This window comes from Cebus imitator, unplaced genomic scaffold, assembly GCF_001604975.1.
Source record: "Cebus imitator isolate Cc_AM_T3 unplaced genomic scaffold, Cebus_imitator-1.0 Scaffold48, whole genome shotgun sequence".
Classification (NCBI taxonomy): domain Eukaryota; kingdom Metazoa; phylum Chordata; class Mammalia; order Primates; family Cebidae; genus Cebus; species Cebus imitator.
The window spans coordinates 6333907-6359348 of record NW_016107363.1 but is presented as its reverse complement, the minus strand read 5'-3'; the positions used below and the strand labels follow the sequence as shown (position 1 = coordinate 6359348).

General features: G+C 48.0%; 1 protein-coding gene across 3 annotated transcripts in view; it reads right to left on the bottom strand.

The window, feature by feature from the left end:
• Nucleotides 1-25442, bottom strand: part of FAM107A (family with sequence similarity 107 member A) — a 50753-nt gene that overhangs the window by 9485 nt on the left and 15826 nt on the right. Inside the window, exon 2 of one of the 3 annotated variants that reach the window (XM_017527422.1) lies at nucleotides 10213-10276. In XM_017527422.1, the coding sequence (XP_017382911.1) occupies nucleotides 10213-10276 (64 nt within the window). Of the gene's footprint in view, nucleotides 1-1384; nucleotides 1836-8045; nucleotides 8255-10212; nucleotides 10277-25442 lie in introns of those variants that run through there. The other 2 variants (XM_017527421.2, XM_017527423.2) reach the window with 2 other exon arrangements.

The following is a 25442-nucleotide window of genomic DNA, read 5'->3' as shown; positions in this document are numbered from 1 at the left end:
AGAACACATTCAGAACCCTCTTGGTTCAGCATATAATGGGATGGCGGGGCAAAAAAGAAGAGAGGCTTTCAAAATAACGACTGGCAAAGAAAAAAGAGGCATTCAGTAAAAGTGACAAGCATGGTCACTGGATTTCCTGATCCTTCTGGCTTTTTTCCTCTCCATGGGGAAAGTGCCTATTTGTATCTCACTGGCCTGCAGTCAAACAACAGCATATCTGGGAGCCACCTCCAGATCCCCCAGCAGCCTCTGGTCGATGCCCAGAAGCCCCCAGCAGAGCTGCTTGTCCATTTGGAGGCAATGACTCAAGGCTGACTTCCTGAACATTTTGCCTTGGGTCTGCTGTAATTTCCTACCTCGGGAGGAGAATGTTGGGTGGGCATTTAGGATTTTGAACCAATTAAATACCAGAGTCCAGGGCTAGACCTGGAGGGTCCTTAGCAAGGTTAGCAGACAGCGTTGTTCAGTTGATCTGGAACAAGCCCCCACAGACCTGGAATCCCTGCTGGCTCATTAGTGGCGTGATGCCAGCCACTTCACCTGGCAGATGCCTCTGCAGAGAAAATTCCAGGGGGGAATTACCACCAACAGAGCTAAGAGGACCACTCAGGATCTAAGCCACCCAGAGACACAGGCGTGGGGGCTGCCTCAAAGCCTGAAGCCACCCGGGTTTGGTAGCAGTTTCACAAAGTGGCATACCCAATCCTATAACTCTTGATTTCTGGCCCAATCTCAGACTTGCCTTGTATTACAAAGCGCTAAAGCCAAATCCACCAGAAAGGCAGGCCCTTCACACGTTAACCTACACACACTGTGTGCCGTGCACGGTGCTAAGCACCTAGCAGCCAGATCTCATGAAATATGAAATTCAGACGACAGACTGAGAAGGTGGGTACTGTCATTACCCTCTTTTTACAGTTGAGGAAACTGAGGTTCCGGGAAGTCATCTGATTTCCCCAAATCACACAACCAGTAAATGAAAGAGCTTGAATCTGAGCCAAGCTCTGATGCTGAAACCTGTGTTCTGTTGGTTGTGCGGAGAATTAATCCCCCATACTGTGTGATAATTGACTTAGGTGAGGCTATATCATGCATTAATTCAGATTCATCTAAGTTTGCAGCAGAAAAAGATCAACAAGAATGCGGGGCTGTGTCTGAGGGCTCTCTTCTTTGTCTCCTACCCTTTTCCAAAACCCAGGGTGCCAGGAGGTATCTCCCGTATCATTTTACGGATGCAGAGACATAGCCCAGGTACCTAAACTCAAAGCACTCAGCTCCTCTGACAGCCCACTTCAGTGCACGGGGTCTGCCCTCCTTCCCTTCCACCTCCTCCCAAACAGCACCCCTCTCGACAGCAGGTGAAACAGAACAGAGATGGTCTTACTTCTCAGGCCGAGTCCTTGGGAAGGGAAGTCAGGAGCGTGTTGCTGGGCTCTTCACTCCACCGGGAAGTCCCGGACTAGCAAGGAGGGCTGCCTCTAGAGGGCGGTTCTTAAACTCCTGGGAACGGGAGGCAGCTGAAATGTGCCAACAAGTGAAACAGGCTTTGCATTCCTGTTTATTCTGGTATCAATAAAAGGAACTGTTACTATAGTAACGGATATTTCACTTGGTGCACGGCCACTTCCACGATGCGGAACATCATGTCCAAGCCACACGCTTGAGAGGCACAAATAAATACCTATTTTGTCAGATTGATGAGGAATAAGAAACATGCCAAGCTTTGTTCTGAGCAAGGCGGCTCACGTCAAGGAATTTCCCTTGTTTCTTATGGGAGGGTCGGGCAAGAGTGGATTCCAGCACTTCTCCATGGGCGGGGAAGCCAAGCTTCCTGCTGCAGTGATGTGGATTCTTTAGGCGAAAATGGCTCTGGTGGGGGAAAGGGTGGGGTGTAAAGGGAGGACAAATTGCTTAGCATTGTGTCGGTTCTTGATTATCCATGCATGGGTCAGAAACTCCATATACAGCGTTTTCCGGATACCCTGAACGTCATTGGAACTTCACAGAGGAGCCAACAGAACAGCGTGGGAGAGTGGAGGCATCGTGTCTGGGTCTCATCAGGCTCATGTGTCAGCCCTGGCTCCAGCACCAGCCCCTTCGGCAGCCACTCAGTGTCTCTGCATCTTGGTTTCTGTGTTTGTCAAATGTGGAGCATACCAGGGTGGTTGAGAGATGACACGGCTGAGGTGACATTAGTGAAGCACACAGTCAAAGCTCAACATATAGGACTTTTCTGCAAGAGAGACCTGGACTCTGTGTCTCTCTTGGCACATTTTGAGAGCCCAGCATGGCACATTTTGCCTGGCAGAATATGTGTTCCAGAAGTAGTGGCTTAATGAATGAACGTGTGAATGTAAAACATAAAAGTAGGCTGGCAGGCATGTCCAGGGAGCCTTGGCCAAGCTGGCCATTCTGGAACCACTTAAACTTACAGGGCCTCAAATTCTCAGGTATAAAACAATTTTCTGGAAACAACGCGTGGTCCGTTTTGTTTCTTCTTCCCCAATTCTGCATTTCTTGAGTTATTTTGAATGGTAGCCGCCTAAGCCTCCCATCCTGCTCTGCCTTAACTTTCCCAAACTCTGATGGTAGAAGAGGACAGCTAGACTCCTGTCAAGCCACTCTCTGCTGACCCTGCTTCTTTACACACATTGTCCTCCTCTGCAAAGAAGTATTTTGAGTATTTCCTACAATCTATGGTGGCTCAGCTGAACCAATTCCAGTGCCTTCTTCTTCTACTTTTGTTTTTTTTTAAGAAAGACTTTTTTTTTTAAGTCTTGCTCTGTCATCCAGGCTGGAGTGCAGTGGTGCAATCTTGGCTCACTGCAACCTCCACTAGGATTACAGGCGCCCACCACTACACCTGGCTAATTTTTGTACTTTTAGTAGAGACAGGGTTTCAGCATGTTGGTCAGGCTGTTCTCAAACTGTTGACCTCAGGTGATTAGCCCACCTTGGCCTCTGAAAAGTGCTGGGATTATAGGTGTGAGCCACTGTACCCGGCCCTTAGTGCTTTCTAACAGCTGGGGAGTAAGAAGGATCGTGGAACGGAGGAGCTTCTGACAGTTCCTACTCATCCCTGGAGAAGACAGAAGCCCGTCACCCAGTATACTCCAGAGGAACACGCGCCTGACAGCCAGCGAGAACTGGGCAGGCATCCCGGATATTGGGCATCATTTTCCCTGGGGAAGTGGGGAGTCACTGTACTTCTCCCACAAAAACTCTTCTCACGTCCAACTTGTATACAAACCCATCAGACTGCGAGCCCCAGGGCAGGGACCTACCTATCTTCTCGTCCCAGTGCTGAAAGGCTTGATAACTATTGTTAACCTGAAGATGCCAAAAACCTTGATAGCGCTGAGCTTGTTACGGGACCGTCTTGCTGTGTGCCCACATGCAGGTGCAACTATACATGAGATCAGAAGTCAACAACCGCCCTTTCCCAGGCCACACTCCATCAGTAAGAGACAATGCCACACCCCAGGATGAGATGCAGCCAATAGACACGTCTATGGATCGACCTGAAAAAGGTCTCCTACATACTTAATGAGAAATCATATGTAGTAGAATCTCTTTTGTTTCTCAAGACAAAAAAGTTGGTATATACAAAAAGAACCAGTGTGGAGGCAAATACACTACTGTGTTAGCAGAGGTCAGCGCTAGATCAATGTACCTCAAATATTATTAGTAGACATCATTTGAAATGAGTGCTAAAAATGGAATTACTGGGACATGCTCTTGCATAGCTCCTCAGAACCTGTGAGGGAGCAACCTAAAAATCTGGATTTTTTTGTTGTTGTTATGGTTGTTTCTTTGAGACAGGGTGTTACTTTGTCACCTAGGCTAAGTGCAGTGGTGCCATCTCAGCTCACTGCAGCCTTGACCTCCTGGGATCAAGCAAGCCTCCTACCTCCGTCTTCCAAGTAGCTGAGACTACAGGCATGTGCCACCATGCCCAGCTAATTTTTTATTTTCTGTAGAAATGAGACCTCACTACATTTCCCATGCTGGTCTTGAACTCCTGGCCTCAAGTGTTCTTCCTGCTTCAGCCTCCCAAAATGCTAGGATCACAGGCATGAGCTGCCGTGGAATTTGGATTTTTAACATACTCCTCTGGGGGTTCATTTATATTAAAGAGTTTGAGGATCATTCTTCTATAGCATACAGGCCGTTGGTACTATATTTCTGTAATGTTTGTAGCTTAAAAAAAAAGGCCCAAGTATATATTGCTTTTGTTATCAGAAAAAGACTCTAAGAATTAAAAATGTGAGAAAGAGCAACCTTTCCCAACCAACTGTAGTTAGGAATCACATCTGGCTCGGTTACATCCGTTTGAGTATGGGAAAACAGAGGCCTTCTCAACAAGCCAGCCTTTGAGGCGTTTACTCCAGGTAACTGCAGAATTCAAGCCCCAGTCGCTGCCTCCTGCCTCCTTGTGTGTGGCTTTCCCTGGAGGTCTTCCAATTCTTCTAAAAGGAAGGACTCTGGGAGGCCAGGGGCCTGGGGATCTGCATACTCGCTCAGCCCCCCGGTGAGTTGGGGCATTGAAGGGGAAGCACAGAGGCCGGGCACACCCCTCCCTGTCTTCCGTCTGTCCCTTTTTAACTCTGATTTCTTGGGAAACAGAGGAACGCAAAGGAAGGGGACAGGGAAGACCAGGGGAGGCAGTCCTGACAGGGAGCTGGAGAGTTCTCCTGCATCTGTAGTGGGCTGGGCTGCAGGGTGCAGAAATAACCTCCCCAAACAGCTTTCCATTCATTTTTGCCCCCTTTCTCCAAGATGGGCACCTCGAACAGCTTATCTGGCCTGAAAACATCAAATAAGAAGTTTCCACGGCAACTCAAAACTTCCTCCTCAGCCCTGTATTCAGTCTGAATCTCCAAGGCCCCTTTTCAAGGCCTCAGTGGGGTTTCTGAGCAGCCACCCACAAAACAGCCCTAGGATCAAACTGTGCCCCCCTGCCCCTCAAACATGCTCGGCTGAAAGGACTCGAAGGGAGAAGAAGCTGTACTGGCAGAAAGAATCTGTCATGAGATCTGTGGAGAGATTATAAAAGGAATGAGAGTCGCCTTTACAAGTTTGAACCGGGAAGAATTTACCCAGTCGAGGGATTTCAAGCGTGAAAACAGGAAAGTGTGAGGGGGTGGGGAAGAACTTAGAGTCTTCTTTCAAAAGCTGGCTCTCCACCCAGCTGCAATTAGGCATGGTTAATTTGGTCTCTTAGCTGCAGAAGGACCCTGGGGTGCCCCCACCCCCAGTATGTTTTAATTCCCTTGTAGTCAGACAAGAAGCACAGTGAACCTACAGATGGGGAGAGGATGTGAGAGAGAGCGTGTGTGTTTGTGCTTACGCGTGTGCACAGGAGAATCTGCGCAGACCATAGCTGTCGAATCAAGCACATTCATGATTCCCTGAAGCATAGTTGCTAGATGTACGAAATACAAATGCTACACATCTAAGTTACATTTTCATTTCTAATGAGCACCAAGAAACTTTTTAGTATATTTCATGAAATATTTGGAACATGCTTACACTAAAATGTGGTTTGTTGTTTCTCTGAGATTCAGATGGAACTGTGCCCTGTATTTTATCTGGCGGCCCTACCTGGCAGAGGCAGGGATGGAGGCTGCGTCTTCCCCTCTGGCTGCAGAGGAGTATAGTTGCTGATGCCCACAGGTACCTGGGGAGGTGCCCTTTTGTCCACAGGGCAGAGAGAGATGCTTTCCTCCCTTCCAGGAACATGACCTGAGCTCCAGCTAGGATGCAGGTAATGACCCTCAGGTAGACTTGAACTACAGGACTGTATTGCCTTCCAGGCATGGCCCAACAGGAGTTATTCCACAGGGGTGACCCTTCCAGCGCTGGGATTAAGAGCATGGACTCTGGCGCCAAACCAGACCCCAATTCTGGCTCCATTACTGGACAATTAGGTGACCTTCAACTCTCTGTATCCTCTTCCCTAAAATGGGACAGGTGAGTTTTTGAGGAACAAAGAAGATACCATATGGAAAGCCCTTCACGTAGTGCACATAGTGCCTGCCGCTGTAAGTGGTAGCCATTATGTTGATAACTCGTTTTAAGAGCATTCAAGATTTTTTTTGTTTTTTCTGAGACGGAGTCTTACTATGTCGCCAGGCTGGAGGGCAGTGGCGTGATCTCGGCTCACTGCAACCTCCGCCTACTGGGTTCAAGTGACTCTCCTGCCTTGGCCTCCCAAGTAGCTGGAACTATAGGTACGCGCCACCTCATTAAATTATTATTACTATTTGGAGACAGAGTCTTGCTCTGTTGTCCAGGTTGGAGTGCAGTGACACAATCTCGGCTCACTGCAGCCTCCGCCTCCCTGGTTCAAGTGATTCTCCAACCTCAGCCTTCTGAGTAGCTGAGATTATAGACGCCGGCCATCATGCCCAGCTAATTTTTGTATTTTTAGTAGAGACAGGGTTTCACCATGTTGGCCAGGCTGGTAACCAATGCCTGACCCCAAGTGATCTGCCTGCCTTGGCCTCCCAAAGAGCTTCTCCCTCTCTGCCTGCCCCGCCTCAGCCAGATTTGAGACCCTCCTTTAGGAAGGCACCGCCAGTCCTGAAGTTTGGGCCAACTCTTGTTTTGGGACTTGGAGAACTGTGGTTCCCTTAACTAGGCGGAGGGGTCTCCCGGAGGGAGGCGGGGCCTAAGTGAGAGAGGCGAGCAGTTCCAGAGCTGGCCGGGCGGGAGCGGGGACAGGCACCGGGACAGGCACCGCTGCTGCAGACGCGGAGCTGGTTTGCCTCACGCTTTCGGCTCCAGGGGTCTGCGGGCAGGCCCACGGGTGGGGCGAGCTCCTCGTCCAAGGCAGAGGATAACTGGCCTGTGAGCCCAAGTCCCTTGACGCTTTGTAATCACGGACCCCCACTGAGCAGGGACCCCCCCCAGCACGAGATCGAGTTTCACCTTCTTCCAAACGTCTGTCTCCAAGGGGAGTCCGGAAGGAAATACCCCAAAAGCTTATGGAGGCTTTGCTTTCTCTCTTTCTCCCCGGATTCCTGTATTCTCCAAATTATTTGGACACTGGTCATATATTATATTAACTTCATTTTTCTAAATAAAAAGGCCTCCTATTGTTTTGAGTAGGAAAGCAACACCCGCTTACCGCAAACAAGCAAACAAAAAGATGGAAGAGAAAAAGCTCCGGCCACCCACCCCCTCAACCGTAGCAAATAAAACCACCCGTTTTCCTTCCAAATCGCTGCATGGCCACGTACAGAAAGCGGTTGCTGTCGTAGCTCTGCCATTCCTTCCCTCCCCACCCTGTGTCGCGCCCCACTGGATAGCGGACCTCCCTCAGCCACTCCTGCTTCTTTACGCCCCATTGCCTGCTGCTCGGGTCGTGCCCACTTTCCTCTCTCCTGGCCCAAACCTCCCGCGCCTACAGCCACCTTTGCACACTTCTGTGTCTCTAAGAGATCAGCCAGGAGATGGAACCCCGCAGGACTTCAGTAGTGAGAAACTGTGTGCGCGTGTTCTCACACATAGGTAGACAGCAATGTGTGTCAAAGATCCCCAAAAGGATGAATTCAGGAAGAGGGAAGGAGAAAAGGAAGGGAAGAAAGGCAGAAAGGAGAAAGGAAGAAAGAAAAAAAAGTAATTAAAAAGAATGATGGGAGGATCGCTTGAGCCCAGGAGTTAGAGATCAGCGTGGACAATACTAGAGAAACCTTTTCTCTACCAAAAAAAAAAAAAAAAAAAATTAGCCGGGTGTGGTGGTGCCCACCTGTGGTCCCAGCTACTCGGGAGGCTGAGGCAGGAGGACTGCTTGAGCCCAGGAGTTGGAGGCTGCAGCGAGCTATGATTTCACCACTGCACTCCAGCCTGGGAGAAAGAATGGGACCTTGTCTCAAACAAACAGACAAACAAACAAGCAAACAGAATGACAGAGGTTAGGAAAGAAGCAGAGCAACGAAGCAGAGGCCCCCAGCGGCGGACCTTCCAGGGACTGAGGACCGTGCACCCGCAAACTCTCCTCGCGCTCTTCCTGCGGCGAAGGTGGCGTTGCTCCCACTTACCCGACCTGAGGAGCACGGCTCTGTAGAGCCCGGTGGCATCAGAGGGCCCCCGGGCCCATTCGCCTAGCCTCTGCGCCATGCCCCTGCGTGTCCTACTGCGGAGCCAGCACTGCGGGCTCGGAGCGCACTGCAGGAGCATAGTCCCGAGCCCAAGCGCCTCCGCGACAGTGACGCGGCCCCAAGGCCCAAACCCCGCCGAGGGTCAGGTTACCGCGGCGGCGTGGGCGGGGGGAGGGCGGTGGGGGGGGCAGGCGGAGGGAGAGACACCGCCGCCGGGGGAAGAAGGGGGACAGGAACCAGGGCAGGTGCCCGCGCCCAAGTAGCAGGCAGGGCGCGGGGGAGCGTCTGCAGTGAGGACTCCTAGACCCGGGGTTCCACAGCCAAGGCGAGAACACAGTGTCCTGATTTCAGCCTCGGTCGGTCGGTCTCCCACCTACTCTTCCCCTTTCTTTGGCCGCTGGCCTCGTTGATGCTACCAGCAGGCGTGGGGTTCTGAAGTGCCATACCTGGGATTAGGTCCCACTGCCACCATTTAACAGCTGTGTGACCCCACGATTTAGTTACCTAACCTCGCAGAAACTCAGTTTCCTCATCTGTAAAATGGTGATAACCAGAGCACTTTCTTCATAGGGTTGTGAGGTTAATCAGCTGAAAGAAAGAGACAGACAAGAGAGCGAGAGCGAGCGAGCGAGAGAGGGAGCGTGTAGCTCATAACAGAGGCTGGTGGAAGTGTATGCTGGTACTTTAATACATGTCCCAAGTAGCATGGGGTGGGTGGCACTGAGAGGCAGGGTCTTTGCTGGGGGCTAGGGCGGAGGCCTGTGGAACTCCACAAGATGGCTTTCTCTGGCTTTGTGGGGTGTCTGTAATAATCAGAAGTGAGTGGGCCAATCAGGTCTAAAGGTGGGAGGTGCCAAGCTCTCCCGGGGGTTTTGGGAGATACAAGAAGCTGGCAATTTTGAGGATCTATTCTGTGTCTGGTGATGATAAGTTTCTTCTAAAACAAAAACTAATGTTATTTGTGTGCTTCATGTTCTGTTTCATTTAATCTTCAGAATCATATGAAGCCGGGTCTATTAACATTGCAGATGAGAGAAAACTGAGGCTCAGAAAGGGTGAAGCTATTTCTCTGAAGTCACACAGTGTGGGGCTGGGATATATGAATGCAGGTGGTCTGACTTCAGAACTTGGCCATCTGTTTCTCTGCCTCTCTGTTATCTAATTCACTCATCACAACAGCCCTGAAAGGTGGGTATTCCCTCCAGTTTACAGGTGAGGGCGTTGAGACTCAGGGAGGTGAGGTGGCTTGCCCATGTGTGCACAACCAAGACCCAACCCAGTTCTCAGCCCACAAAACTTGTGCCCCTGAAATCCAGAGACTCCTGGAGCTGTCCAGGGTACTGGATGGCCTCTGTTTGAGGCCACTTCTAAAGGGGCCAGGGAATCTTGAAGTGGGGGTTGGGGTCTCAACCACGCAGTACCACCTCCATTTTGCCACCTGTTTCCAGCGTTGGTACGAGCCTTGGTACCTCCAAGGTCAACTGTTGGCCAAGCTCTCTTTGGTTGGCCCATGGCCACTGCCCAGACCCAGCCTCTGCTCTGACTCAGAGGTCCTGTACCTCTCTGCTCCCCAGACACGATCCAGTGTCCCGAAGACCCACCTGCCACACCTCAGACACCAGTCAGGGGCCCAAGGTAACACTTGATCTTTGGGGGCCTCACTGATTGGCCACACTGATCGTGTCTGTCGTCAACAACCAGCATTCAGGAGTGCCAGGCACGATGCCAGCCATTTGGCATTTACTATCTTATATCCTTTCCTCAGAAGATGAAATTATATCCAATTTACAGTTCATCTCATTTAATCCACTCGATAGGTCATTGATCAAGCTATGGTTATGCCCCTTTTACAGCCTTATTTTAAGGAAATAAGGCTCTTATAAGAGGCTTAAGATCACATAGTGCTCTAGATCACATAGTAAGTTAGTAGTAGAGCGAGAATTTCAACCCAGATAGTGTCAGAACTTTTGCTGCAAGGGGGAAACAAAACCAACTGTCGAGCAAAGTGGGATTCAGGGAAATTGTGGCTATGGGATGTGCTTTTGTGGAGCATGCTGAAGGGATGGACTCTGGCCGCACCTAGGAATTCTAGGTGAGTCTGACTTACCTGAGCCATTTAGTCTCTGCTTCTCATTTTCACTATGTAATCTGGCCTGAGGAGAGTATGTTTTCTGTAAACAGAAAGAAAGTAGGTGGAGGTGAGGACCCTTGGTTCTTTGGCAGGGGGAGGGGTGATGAGATATTCACAATGTCTCTAAGTCTTTTGGGCACCGAAGGGACTGGCCAGGGTCAAAGTCCTCTCCAGAGAAAAAAAATTACTATAGTCTTTGGAATGCATGTATGTGTGTGTGCCCATGTGCACATTTATGAGACTCTTGCTCTTTTTTTTTTTTAAATAAACTTTATTATTTTTAAGAACAGTTTTAGATTTCGGGAAAAGTTAGGAGATAGTACAGAGAGTTCTCTTATACTCCACACACAGTTTTCCTGTTATTAACACCTTATATGTATGCAGCTATACATGTTAGTTGTATGGTGCATTTATTACAATTAATAGGCCATATTGATGCATTACTGCTAACTGAAGTCCATATTTTATTCAGATTTCCTGAGTTTTTACCTAATATCCCTTTTCTGTTCCAAGATACCTCCAGAATACGGTATGACATTCAGTCTTCATGCCCCTCTGGCTGCCTTGGCTGTGACAGTTTCTTGGGCTTTCTTTGTTTTGGATGACTTGCACAGTTTCAAAGAGCCCTGAGACCCATGTTCTTTTAGGTGGAGCTCATGCCCAGGCCGTTCCTTCAGCCTGGACTGCCTTCTCCCTACCTTCCTGGCAAAGTCCTCATTCTTCAAGGGCCAGATCAGAAGGCTTCAGGGTTTGGTCCTCAGGGACAGTTCTTGGACATCTTCTCTTCTCTCTCTACATTCTCGGGGCTTTAAAGAGAACTCTAAGCCAACATTCCCCTAATGTATTATATATTTTCAATCTAGACTGTGTTTCTGAGCTTTGACCTTGTCCATTCAGCTACTTGACATTTCCACTTGAAAGTCTAATAGACACCTGAAACTCACCATGGCCCAAAGAGAACTCTTGACACCCCAAGCCTCCAAACTGCGCCTCTCCTGTCTCCCCCACCTCAGCACATGGCTCTGTTCTGACCCTGTTGCTCAGGCCAGGAGCCTGGGAGCCTTCCTTGCCCTGTCTTCCTGCAACTCCACGGTCGTCTGATCCCCCAGGCCTGGTGAGTCCACCTCTAGTGAATTTCTGGAGTCTATCCACTTCTCCCAGGTCTCCATGCTGCCACCCCAGCCTGGGAACCTCTGAATGCCTTGGCACCGACAGTAACTTGCTCTCTGTATTAAGTCGGTTTTCACACTACTATAAAGATACTACCTGACACTAGGTAACTTATAAACAAAAGAGGTTTAATTGACTCACAGTTCCACATGGCTGGAGAGGCTCCAGGAAACTTACAATAAGGCAAAAGGTGAAGGGGAAGCAAGGCACCTTTTGCACGGCACAGGAGAGAGAGAGCGTGTGCTCAAGGAAGTGCCACACTTTAAAGCCATCAGCTCTTGTGAGAACTCACTCATTTTCGTGAGAACTCACCCACTGTTCATGAGAACTCACTCACTGTCGTGAGAACAGCAGCGGGGGAACTGCCCCCATGAGCCAATCACCTCCCACGAGGTTCCTCCCTCAACATGTGTGGATTACAGTTTGAGATGAGATTTGAATGGGGACACAGAGCCAAACCGTATGGCTCCCCTTCAAGTCGTTTTCCACAGACTCCAGAGTGAGCTTTTAAAGCATAACTCAGACCCGGATTCTGCCTTCCTTGGAACTCTTCTGTGTCTTCCCTTTGCAGTGGGACTCAAACCCACATGCTTCCCCCAGGCCTACAAGGCCTCTGCAGCCTTGCCCCTCCCTGCCAGCCTCTCAAATTCCATCTGTTTGTTCCTTCAACTGTCCAAGGGCTTGGATGCCTTGGTGAACACAACAAAGGTCCCTGTCCTTGTGGCGTTTCTGTTCACATTCTAGCGTGGGAGGTAGACAATAAGCATAATGAATAAGTAAGGTAGATAGTGAGGTAGGAGACCGGAGAGACTAGGGGAAAAAGGAAGCATAGAGAAGGGCAAGGGGGAGGCTGGTGGCAAGTGGGGACCACACGTGGTCATCAATAGATGCTCAGATGGGTCTCCATAGGAAGATGAGATATGTACACAGACTTGAAGGAAGCCGGGAGTTAGCCAAGAAGACATCCTGGGGCAGGGTCAGCGGTTAGTGCAAAGGTCTGAGCTGGGGTGTACCCAGTGTATTCAGTAGCAGCAAGGAGGTCAGGTTGCCGAAGTGGAGGGAACACAGGGGCAGTCCCATGAGGGAAATTTCAGGACATAGAACATCTTTTGTGTTTTTAGTAGAGACAGGGTTTCACCATGTTGGTCAGGCTGTCTCGAACTCCTGACCTCATGATCCGCCTGCCTTGGCCTCCCAAAGTGCTGGGATTACAGGCATGAGCCACTGTGCCTGGCTGGGTCTGGCTTCTTTTACTCAGCTGTGTGTTTAAGATTCATCAGTGTGGCTGCTTATGTCAAGAGTTCATTCCTCTTGATTTCTGAATTAAATATTCCATTTGGAGGCTCTGTCGTAGTTTGGTGGTACATTCTCCTGTGAATGGACATTTGGGGGGTTTCCAGTTTTTGGCTATCACTCATAAAGCTGCTATGAACATCTTTCCATGAATTTTTGGGTCAGAGTGAGTACTCATTTCTATTGGGCAGATATCCGGCAGTGGACTTGCGGGGGCATAGGTAGGTGAGTGTTTAGCTAAAGTGGATACTGCCAACAATTTGTGTCACTTTGCATTGTACTTTTGACATCTTTACGACATAGATTTTTGGGGACACATTGAGGTCATTTCCATACACAATACTTTGGATCGGCAGGGAGGAGGGAGGTGTTAGCAAAATTGCATCGTAGATAAACACTGATGGGGTCAAATTCTGAACTTGGAAGAGATGAGTGTTGGACCTCAGGGTATTTGTCTTTGAAATCTGGAGTGAATCAGTTGGAGGTATGTCTCTAGGTGCCTTTATTTACACCTCCTTTAGACTGTAAACACAATGAGCATAGGAATTATAATTTACTCAGGGATGTGCTGTGATGCCTAGCACAGTTCTTGGCATATAGGTGCTTTGTAAATAAAAATTAATAAATTATTACTTAATAATTGTAACAAACAGCTATCGATCAGATTCTAGTGCTAGGCACTGTGACATGACCGTACTGACACGATCTCATTTAAACCTCATGATAGTCCTCTGAGATTAGGGAAGAGTGAGGTTCTTGTTTTACCTGATGAGGAAGGAGGCTGAGGCTGGATTGAGATACACAGCTGGATGGAAATAAAAAACAAAAAAGACACATAGCTGGCAAGTAGCAGCTTTGTAAGTAGACTTGAGGCGGTCTGACTCAGGAGCCTTCGTGTGTGTGTGTGAGGTGGCAAGAGCCTGCACCCATTTTACAGAGGAGAAAACTGAGGCTCAGCGAAGTTAAGGAACGCTTCTCCCTGGAGTCAGCTGGGGCAGCCTCCCCACCTGGCTCATTCTTAAAGGTTGAATATTTGTGATGCAGAGCCCTGGCTGCTGCCCTCCCCTACAGCCCCCGCTCTCTGGAGCCCACAGCCGCTGGATGTCTCAACGCTCACCCTGAGCCTCCGCCTCAGTGCTTCACTCTCACAAAGCCACCCTGTTGTGAGGTGACACCTGCCACCTCTTTTTTCCATCCCCAGGGATGGAGAGAATCAGACCCAGCAATCCTTCCTTTAAAGTGCTGGGCACGTTTGGAGCCGGCGCCCAGCTCTGGGACATGTTCCTTTGCAGGGGTCCACTTACATCACATGGGTGTTGAGTTCTCAGCCCAGGTGCTGTAATGAGGGCACTGTTTTCCATCAAAGGAGGCCTCCACACTTCTGGTCTCCAGGGTCTTCTCACGCCTTCATTCATTCAGCCCCTTAGGTCTCAGAGGCCCAGAAAACTGCTCCCCTGGAACCCAAACTGAGGGCCTGAGTGGGAGCCACTCACCCCAGCCAGCAGGCAGAGGGCAGCCTTTTTCTCCACACCGGGACTTGGTGGGTGGCTTGTTTCATTCCCCTTAAAATCTTGCAAAATAGTTCACACAAGTAATATGGAAATCTACTGCTACTGTAAACATTCAGAACAACTCAGTTGCATACAGATTTTAAAAAGTAACATTTCTTCTTACTGTCCCAGCCATGCCCTAATCTCACCCCCTTCCCTGAGTCATCACTGTTTTTGATGTTGCATGTGTGGGTCTGGTCATTTTTCTGCAGCTTTGTTTTTAAACTCTGTGGTATGTCTTGGAGATATTTCTATGTCGGTATATAAAGATCCACCTCACTCTTCTGATTTACTACTGTGTAAACCACAGTGTGATGCCCCATAGTTGTTTTTTTAAACCATTCCGCTTCAGATGGACATTTAGGTTGCTTCCAATTTTTCTTTTTTCTTTTTCTTTTCTTTCTTTTCTTTTTTGAGAGCTGTGGTCTTGTCGCCCAGGCTGGAGTGCAATGCTGTGATCTCGGCCCACTGTGACCTCCGCCTACCGGGTTCAGGCAATTCTTCTGCCTCAGCCTCCTGTGTCGCTGGGATTACAGGCACACACCACCATGCCCAGCTAATTTTTGTATTTTTAATAGACACGGGGTTTCACCATGTTGGCCAGGCTGGTCTTGAATTCCTGTCCTCAAATGATCTGCCTGCCTCAGCCTCCCAAAGTGCTGGGATTACAGGAGTGAGTCACATGCCTGGCCTCCATTTTTCACTATTACAGATAATTCTGCTTCAAACACCCTTGTGCTTGCTGCCTTTCTGCCCACATACGTGAATGTTTCTCCGGGGCAGACACTAGGAAGTGGAAATGCTAGACCCAGAAGTACATATATCTTAAGTTTCAGCAGATGCTGCCAAATTATCTTCCAAAATGGCTGTACCATTTCCCATGCCTGCCATCTGTGCCTGAGATTATGGGATTGTCCACACCTTCAGTAAACCTGGATGTATGAATCTAGGTTTGTTTGCTGAAAACTAATCTCTAGTGTTAGAAGTCAATATAGTGGCTGCCCTTGTGGAGGGCAATAGTGGATGGGAAAGGGCAGGAGGGGCTTCCAGGGTGCTGTTGATATTCTGTTGCTTGATCTGACTGGTGGTTATGCAGGTATTTTCAGTTTCTACAAATGTGTTAAGTAGTATACTTAAAACAGGGGCATTGCTTTTTTTCCAAATGGAGTTCTGCTCTGTCACCTAGGCTGCAATGCTGTGGTATGGTCTCAGCTCACTGCAACCTTTGCCTCCGGGTTCAAGCGATGCTCCTGCCTCATCCTCCTAAGTAACTGGGATTATAGGCATGCATCACCACACCTGGCTAATTTTTGTATTTTTTGTAGAGATGGTGTTTCACCATGTTGGCCAGGCTGACCTCGAACTCCTGACCTCAGGTGATCTTCCTGTCTTGGCCTCCCAAAGTGCTGGGATTAAAGACATGAGCCATCACACTCGGCCCAGGTGCACTATTTAATATGTATGTTGTTCTTCAATTAAAAAGTTCAATTTACCCCCCCACCCCTGCAATTTAATGAGTGTTAGGACAACATCCTATGATTATTTCATTTTGGAGATTGAATCTTCTTTTGATATTTGGCCTTCCGGATTCCTTCTTCTGGGTCTTGTGAGAGTGCTTTGCTTGACAGTGGAAACCCTTTTTTGGAAAGAGGAAAAAGGGCTTGACTGTTTTCTGAGCATCTACTGTATAGACACTCTTTTATCCTCACAACAGCCTTTCATGGTAGGTACCATTTACCCCATTTTACAGACAAGGAAGTGAGGCCTCAGAGCAGATCTGCCCGAGGACATAAAATATCTGACTGCAGAGTCCTACCCTCCTCTCTATCCTTAGGTGATAGCTGCTCGTGTGACAAGCTTTGGGCTACCCATGCAGCAGGCATGATCTGAACTAATCCCTGCAACAGCCCAGTGTGGTAGCTGTATCATCATCCCATTTTACAGATGAGAACAGTGAGGCTCAAGAAAGTTGAGTGACTTTTGCTCAGCTCCTTCAGTGATAGAGTAGGTTTGAGCCCAGGTCTGCCTGGCTCCAAAGCTGGGACAGGGAATAGAATGTTCTGCCAACGTGGATAAATTCTCTGTCTTTCTGTTAACATGGTAGCTACTAGCCACATGCGGCTATTTAGCACTTGAGTTGTGGCTAGTGCAACTGAGGAGCTGAAGTTTTAGTCTTATTTAATCGTAGTTAATTAAAGTGGACTGCTTTGGTTGGTGCAGCTCTAAGGTGACAGGTCAGGAGGAGAAAGGAAGCAGGGTGCAGGCAAAGAGGACAGAGCTGCCACCAGGTGGGAAGCCTCCAGCCTGCCATGAGGGACCCCTACAGGTCCTGACAAAGCCCTCACAGGTCTCCCTTCAGACACCAGAACCATATCCTGTGGAAAGAGCCAGGGTTTTGTAATCAGATGCAGCCTTACCGAGCCTCTTAACCTAAGACTCAGGCTCCTCGTGTATAAAATAAGTATCAAAATAGGGCAGGTTTTAATATTGAATGAGAGAATACAGTACCTGGCACATAACTGGTACTCAATAGGCTATTTAATAATCACATTGTTATTATCACAATTACTGTTATTGCTCATAGGCCATAGGCTCACTTTTAAACTTTTAAATAAGCTTTTTCATTCATTATATAATGAAAGCCATTTAGATTGTTATTCATGGTTATTTAACAATGCGGATGGGTGTAAAGTGTAACCCCCAAATCTCCAAATACTTCAACCCCTCATCCCCTTCCAGAAAAAAACCGATGTAAGTAATTTCTTACGCATCTCTCCAGGAACTGTCTCTGCTTCTATAAACATTTAGAATGACTCCAATCTATCCTTTAGAAAGTACAGATGGGATCACACTAAATGTGACACCTTGCTTTGTCACTTTAAGGCACTTCAGGGATGTGTTTCCACACTTGCACATTCAGACTCACCACATTATCTACCGTTTGCACAATGTGTCATAGCAGAGGTCATTGATAACTTATTTTAGGGCCTTAACTGATGGATATTTAAGTGGTTGCCATGTATTTTGCTGTTGTGAACAAGGTTTCAATGAATACCCCACATGTGCCTTTCTGCACATGGGCAAGTGCACCCGTCCGGGGGTAAATTCTTACCATTGGGATTTCTGGGTCAATGATTGGGGTATTTTCCACTGTGCTGGATCTTGATATATGTACAATTGCAAATTAAATCTCTTAAGAGTACTGGATTTTTTTTTTTTTTGGATGGAGTCTCATTCTTGTTGCCTTGGCTAGAGTGCAGTGGTGCCATCTTGCCTCACCGCAACCTCTGCTTCCCAGGCTCAAGTGATTCTCCTTCCTGAGCCTCCCAAGTAGCTGGAATTACAGGCATGCACCACCAGGCCTGGCTAATTTTTTGTATTTTTAGTAGAGATGGGGTTTCTCCATATTGGTCAGGCTGGTCTTGAACTCCTGACTTCAGATGATCCACCCGCCTCGGCCTCCCAAATACTGGGATTACAGGCACGAGCCACCGTGCCTGGCCTGAGAACTGGATTTTAAAGGAATATTCTGGCAAGTTCTTCTGAAAAGATTCTTCAAGTCATGCTAATAATTACCACTGGAATGTATTTGCTGGGTGTGTTTGGAATTTTGGCAAAAACTGATATTTTCTTTAAGCAGATCTGGTTTTCAAAGTCTTCATGGTGTAAATGTGGATGGGGCCGGGAGAGGGGACTTGGCAAAGGGACTCCTGGAGGTCGGGGAACTGGATCCCCACTAATCCCATCTCAGGCAGGCTGGAGCAGAGGGAGAAAACTCTGCTTTCCTGGGCGGCCAATTCTGTATGAGGTAGAGATTTGCGAGCTTGTGAAATAACACACCAGGAAGCTACTGAGTCTGTGGCTCAAGGCAGGGAAGGGGGAAGAGAGAAGACACCCAGCAGGCTTTGCCAATGACTGGACAAGGGCACTTCTCAGCAGGTGAAATCCAAACGGTCCACACACGTAAGAAAGTTGCTCAGCCTCCCCAGAAATCAAAGAAAATCCACAGTCAAGCAACAATGGAGTATTATCTTTCACTTATCAGATTGGCAAAAATGAAAATATAATGATGCCCAGTTTTGGAGAGGGCGTGAGGAAACAGACGCTCTAGTGTACACCTGGAGGGAGTGCTGATAGTACAGGGGTCCTTCAGGGAAATGTGCGTTGAAAGCCCTACACACCAGGCAGATATCTGTGCTGTTCCGTTTCTAGGAATTTAAGAAAATAATTGAATATATTTCACAGATATATAGGTAAGAATGTGCATTAACAAGCGTTGTTCAAAATAATAAAAGGATGGGTAATGTGGTAAGTGTTTAGCAATCGGGGATTGATTAAATTGTACTATTTCTACACAATGTGACGATCTGTGGCTAAGATGGATGTTGTAGACCTACGTTCACTAACACGGAAGATATCCATAAAAATTAAGTGAAAAAAATTACAGGATTGGTTTTTAGTCTGTTGCACATGTAGTGTTACTTTATGTATTGAGTCTTACATATCTATATTTATCTATATATGGTATTACTTATATCAACTGAAGTAATGGTAAAACTGCAATGACTTTTGCACCAACCTAATATATACGTTTATTTGTGTAGATAGGCACATATGTACGTGTGTCCATACATAGGTAAGTTATGTGAATTTACGTGGATAATGTTTGGAAGAATATGAACCAAAATATTCTCCGTGATTATACTAAAGTGGTGGGGAATTTTATTCATCCATTAATTCATTTACATAGTTCTCTGCATTTCTCGACGTTCATTTTTTCAATGAACCTGTGTTACTTTTATAATTAGAGAAATGCTTTGTTACATTGGTTTAGGAAATAAAGGAAGTTGATAACTCCGCCTCAACTGTATGTATTAAGCAGTCTAAATGCAATTATTTCCCCATACTAAGACTGTCCCCAGCTCTTGTGCACACTGGAAGCCCCCTCTTAGCCCAGGCCTGTCTTTAGTTATGATGAGAATAATGAGAAGGAGGACAATGACGCTCGTTTATTGAGCACCTACTATGTGTCCGGCACTGGCTGAGTACTCCACGTGCATTCTATCTTTGGATGCTCACTGTGGCCACAGAGGTAGGTACTATCATGCCTTTAGATTTTCTAGAAGTAAAGCTTGAAATGGGGACTTGGTGCAAGTGACTTCTTGAGGGAGAGTTCTCATGGGAAACCTTTAAAAGTGTAAGGGAGGAAAGCGAGATGGAGCAGGAGAAGAAGTTAAGCCAAGGTGTGGGCTCAGCTGAAGTCTGGCCTTGGCGGGATGTGCTGGGGAGTCTGGAGTGTAAATGGGACCACAGCATCATCCCCCAATAGGCAGGGGGGCTGATCTTTTATACCCCCGTATCTGTTGGTCATTGGCTATAGGACAATGGGCAAAGGTTCATCTGCAAGATGGTCTCAACCCCCACAGTATCTCTGGGTGAGGTGCTTCCCATCATCCATGGGCAATTGTCTGAGAAGGGTACAGCTGCGAGGAGCGAGCCTCACAGTAACTGGCGGGTGGGTGTGCTGGCTCAATAAAAGGGATCTAGGTGGAGCACCAACCTCCTGCATACAAGCGTCTCCATTTCACAGATGAGGCTCACAGAGTTTAAGTAACTTCCTCAAGGTTCCCCAACTAGTAACTGGGTTTTGAGCTCCTGCTGGAAGCCCATGATCAGAGCCCTGAAGCTGGACTACCTCTATTTTCACCAAGAGGAAAGAGGTTGAGGCTGTGGGTAGAAGCACTCCCAATAGCCCCTGCCCCACCACATGCCCCTCCACCTGCTCACTGAGCTTCATATTAGCATGTCGGCCGATGAGCAGTTTCCACCTGGGCTTTTGAAGGAGGGAGCCACAAAAAGCCTTTGTGTTTCTGCAAAGGTCTCTGAAGGTTGTACTCTCAGTGGAGCTGGTTGCTAGGAGACATTTCTCAAGAAAGATTCCTTTGGAAAATGAGCTCAGGATCTGCCCACAACTTAACATTATTATACTTGGGAGAGTGACATCCCAACTCGTGCTCCCCTCCAAAGCATTAAAAGGAGATCCAATTCCTTCACCAACCGGTTCTTCCAGGCTCCAGCTCAGAGCATGTCCTGGGCTGATAACAGTTCCTGCGCCAGACAGACTCAGAATCCTGGAGAGAAAGGGCCCTTTGAGATGGTCTGCTTGAAACCTCCATTGTGTAAATGGAGAAACTGAGGCACAGAGCATTGAGGGACTCGCACAGCGAGTTAGTGGCAGGGTCATAACTCATCTCTCTCATTACTGCACGTGACAGCCTCCCCCGCTCCCTGGGCCCCATAAGGTCAGGCAGCAGGACCTCAGGATGTGTGGACTGAGTGCATTTTCCTTTATTCATCCTTGTATTTCAAAGGTTTGGGGAATAAATTATTACTTTGCTCAAATGAAGATGAGCAGCTGGCCTTTGTTGGGCATCTACTCTGTGCCAAACACTGGACTAGGTGCTTCAGGGTCTTCGTCTGCTAATTCGGACCTCCAGACTGATAACGTCTTGGAGTTAGTTTCTATTGGCTGCTTTTTTCTTGATTAAGTGTCACATTTTCCTGTTTCTTTGTATGTCTAAACAATTTTGATTGTATACTGGGTGGTGTGTGTGTGTGTGTGTGTGTGTGTGTGTGTGTGTGATGTGTTGTAGAGACTCTGGATTTTATCTTTTTCTGAAGAGTGTTAGGTTTTTTTTAGCAGGTGGTACAATGATTAGGTGAGCCCTCTGAATCTCCAAGGCTTGTATTTGCACTCATGCAAAGTCCGGGTTCTTTCCCAAGTTTCTCTAACTTGGTAGGACTCACCTCCAAACTTTCTCCCCTGCAGGTCTTGGAGGATTTAGGTTTAGGCTTTGGAGGATTTAGGTCTAGGAGGATTTAGGATTAGGTTTAGGCAGGTCTGGAGTACCCCTTACACCAGAGCATAGTCCTCACACCTATGGCACAGCCTTTTGGTGTCTCAGCCTGATGTCTGGGATGAAGGTCTCTCCAATGTCTCCAGCCCCAGCTGACCTATAGTATCTCAGTTCACTCTCAACCCTATAGCAGCTGCTCTCTGGTAGGTCTCAGTTAGTTTGACCCTGTGCCTGCAAACCCCAGTCCTTGAGCAAGAACTTGTGGGTCATGGGGGACCCCCACAAATATTTTGGGGCTCCCAGTCTATGCAGCTCCCTCCTCTCTAGTGCCCTGTCTTGCAGATTCCTTTTGCTTTAGTTGCTCTAAACCCTGAGCTCAGAGGAGGGACTGTCATAATCTGTTTGGGCTCCCTTGTCCTGTGCCATAGTCAGGAAATTGTCCCAGGAAGAGAGTCCAGGTGATGAGGGGCTCACCTTGTAAGTTTCCCTTCCTTCAGAGATCACAGTACCTATTGTCCACTGCCTGAGAACAGTTGTCTCTTATTTTGTCAAGTGTAAAGTTGTTTTTAGTGGTAGTGCTAGTCTGGTACCAGGTCCTCTATCATGGCTGGAAATGGAAGTCCAATGTGTAGTGAGGCACCCTTACTCTCTCTCTATGATCTTGGAATGCTCACAAGGACCCTGAAAGAAAAGGCTTAAATCCTCATTGAACAAGGGAGGCAAAGTTTGGAGAGGTGCAGTGACTTGCCCAAAATGCATAGTAGTAGACCCAAGAATCAGGTTTGCTGAACTTCACAGTTCATGCTTTCTCTTTGTGTGGCCCCTGCTTTCAGTAGAAAAGCTAAAATCAAAACTAAATTTCACTGTCACCATCACCAAGGCAGCAGCATTTTCTGAGTTAATCTATGTATTTTCCTACATCCCATCTCCACTGTATACTTTAATTCCTATTTCTGCCACTGACCCTCTGGTCTGGGAGGTCATCGCTCTTCACATGGATGATTATGAAGTCATCTCTCTCTCTCTCTTCTTTGAGATGGCATCTCACTCCATTGCCCAGGCGGGAGTGCAGTGGTGTGACCTTGGCTCACTGCCGCCTCTGTCTCCTGGGCTTAAGCGATTCTCCTGCCTCAGCACCCCAAGTAGCTGGATTACAGGTGCACACCATCATGTCCAGCTAATTTTTATATTTTTAGTAAAGACAGGGTTTCACCATGCTGGTCAGGCTGGTCTTGAACTCCTGACCTCTAGTCATCCTCTCTCCTCAGCCTCCCAAATTGTTGGGATTACAGGTGTGAGCCACTGTGCCCAGCCTATGCAGTCACCTCTTACAGAGTGTCCATTGTATTCTTCCCAGAACACTTTTGCTGTCTTACTCTCTTGCTCTGCGGACTTCAGTGGCTCCCTATAATCCACAGTGGCATTTGGCAAGGCGTAGAATTGAGAGCTGCACCTTAGGGAATGCTATAGTCTGTAGCTCTCTTTTTGGAGAATCACATCTGGATGTGTGAACACAAGAGGCTCTGCAGGGGAGAAACTTGTTTAAGTGGGCTTAATCCAGTCTGTTGGACCTGAAACTCTTGGCTCACCTGACACTTATTAAAGTCTTATGGAACACACAAAATGTTGGACCACAGAGTACAGGCTAAACTTTTCTATCTGAATTCCAGCCCTTCTACATTTCAATCTACTCTCAATTTCCTTGCTCGTGATTTTTTGTCAACAAGCCAAGCCCCACCCCCAATACCTATTTCTCCCTCCAGCCTTCACACTCTTCTAGTTTAAGAATGAGGTAACCTTGCAACTGCTGGGAGTTTCCATGAAGGGGGACTGACCCAGGAATGAGGTCAACCAGAGAAAAGTGGAGCCATGAGAGAGGGACAATAGTTCCTGAGGACTTCATTTCAGGCCCAGGATCCATCCTCGCTTGGTGCCATTACTCCTAAAATTTCACCTACAAGAGGCAAAAAATTGTCTTTTCTAAAAAGCACTTGACTGAGGCATCTGTCCGGCCTCCTTGTAAGTTTTCTGAGATCGGGCACTATGTCCTGCCTTTCTACTCCCTCTCTGGTTTTTACACAGCATAGTACCAAGAGTTGGGGGTCAAATGTCTCAAGCCACTGTCCCATGAGGGCCCCTTTCCTTGGTCCACGATATGCCACGATGTTTGTAACATGGAGCTAACTTTGCAGCTGCCGGCCTAGAGTGGAGTTGTCTCCTGGAGGGTGAGGGTGAGGATGTTGGTGGGGAAAGGGGAGCTGGCTGTGGTGGGAAGAGTGTGGGTGTGGGTGACAGACCCCTAGGTGGCCTCCATGACTCTCACCCCCTGTGCTGACACTTTGGTGTGGTCCTCCACCTCTCCAGAGTGGAGCGTGGATGGCAGCTATTTTAACAATAGAATATGGCAAAGGTGATGGTGTATCCCTCCCATGATCATGCCAGATGGATTTTTATATGTGTATGTATGCATGTATATGTGTGCATGTGCATGTGACTCTGTCCTGCTAGCGTGCACTAACAAGAGAGTCTCCCTGCTGGCTCAATGAAGTTAGCAGCTAGGTAAGGTGCCCCCCTGGCAAGGAGCTGTGGGCAGCCTCAAGAAACTGGGTGACCTCTAAGGACCTGAGGGCAGCCTCCAACAAGCAAGCAGAAAACCTCTGGGGCCTTCTGTTCTACAACTGCAGGGAAATAAATTCTGCCAACAACCTGAATGAGCATGGAAGTGAATGCTTCCTCAGTCGAGCCTCTGGATGAGAACACAGTTCAACTTATGTCTTGACTGCAGCCCTGTGAGAGTCTGAGAAGAGGACCCAGGTAAGCAGTGCCCAGACTCCTGCCATAGGGAAACTCTGACATATGTGTTTGGTTTTCAGCCACCGATTTTGTGGTCACTTGTTATGCAGCAATATAAAACCAAACCACAGACTTTGAAGGATGAAAGACTTGGGTTTGATTTCTGCCATTTGCCAGTTGTGTGATCTTGCACGAGTCACATCACCTCTCTGAGCTCCAGTTTTCTCATCTACAAATGGGTGCAGACTTGGGAGAATTAGAGGTAATGAATGTAAAGCACCTAATGTAACCCCTGGCACACAGTAGGTGCTCAATAGCAGTTAAGAGTTACCCTGATTTTTAATTTTCTTCATTCATTTTTCAAAATTTTCAATAATGATCATGAATTACCTTGATAAAAGAAAAGAACAATTTTGCTTAAAATAAGAAGGAAATGAACTTGTCTAAGGTCACATAGCTAGTCAGCAGTAGAGCCAGAGACCGCCTAAGCCTCCTAGACCAGATCTTTTCCCAGAACAACTCCTTCCTTATCCACGGAATAACAATAACAGCAACAGCAATAATTACCCTAAGAGCCAGGCACCGCCCCGGACCAAACCTGCAAGGTGGTGTAGTTATCCCCAATTTACGGATGGAGAAGCTGGGGCTCAGAGAGGCTGAGCCACTTGCCCAAAGTCCCACAGCTGGCAAGTGGCAGAGCTGGGATTTGCCTTCTGGAACTGGAAGGAATCACCTGGTCCACAGCATCCAAACCTGGCCTGGATTCTCCCTCCCCAGACCCCCTGGGAGGTGGTATGGGGGACACCCAGGCTTTCTGGAACAAGGCAAAGGCAAGAAAATCAGCAGTGAGACCTGGCCCAGATCCCATTACACCAGGTCAGATCGCATTTCCCCCATTCTGGCGCCATAAGCAGGGCAGAGGAGCGGGCAGGCAGCCACTTTCCTGGTTATTCAAGTAGAAAATTACAGGTGCCCAAAATAGCCTGGGCATTCTTTTATTAATGAATAAGCAGTGAGTCGGCAGACCTGGAATGGGGCTTTGCATGCATCTCTTTCCTCTGGTCACTTTTCTGAGATCTGCGGGGACCCATGGCTCTCAGAGGGGACTCTCTCAGGAGTTGGGGGAGGTGGCAGGACTGGGGTGGGAGCATTTTCAGGGCCTGGTCATAGGAAAAGGGACAATGAGGCTTCATGGTTCAGGAGCTGGAAATGGCCCCAGTACTAAGGGACAGGGTTCTCAGCAGGTGCAGGTGAAGAGACTGCAGGCATAGGTCCATCCCAGCCACCCTCTTCCGGCTGTGTGGTCTTGGGCAAATGGCATAACCTGTCTGGGCCTTCATTTCTTTTTCTGTAAAATGAGGCAAGTCGTAAACTTAACAGAAAGGTTTGTTTTCTCCTGACCATAAAATTGATACTTGCTTTTTGTAGACAATGTAGAAAGTGGAAAAAAATGCCGGGCGCGGTGGCTCACGCCTGTAATCCCAGCACTTTGGGATGCCGAGGCGGGTGGATCACGAGGTCAAGAGATCGAGACCATCCTGGA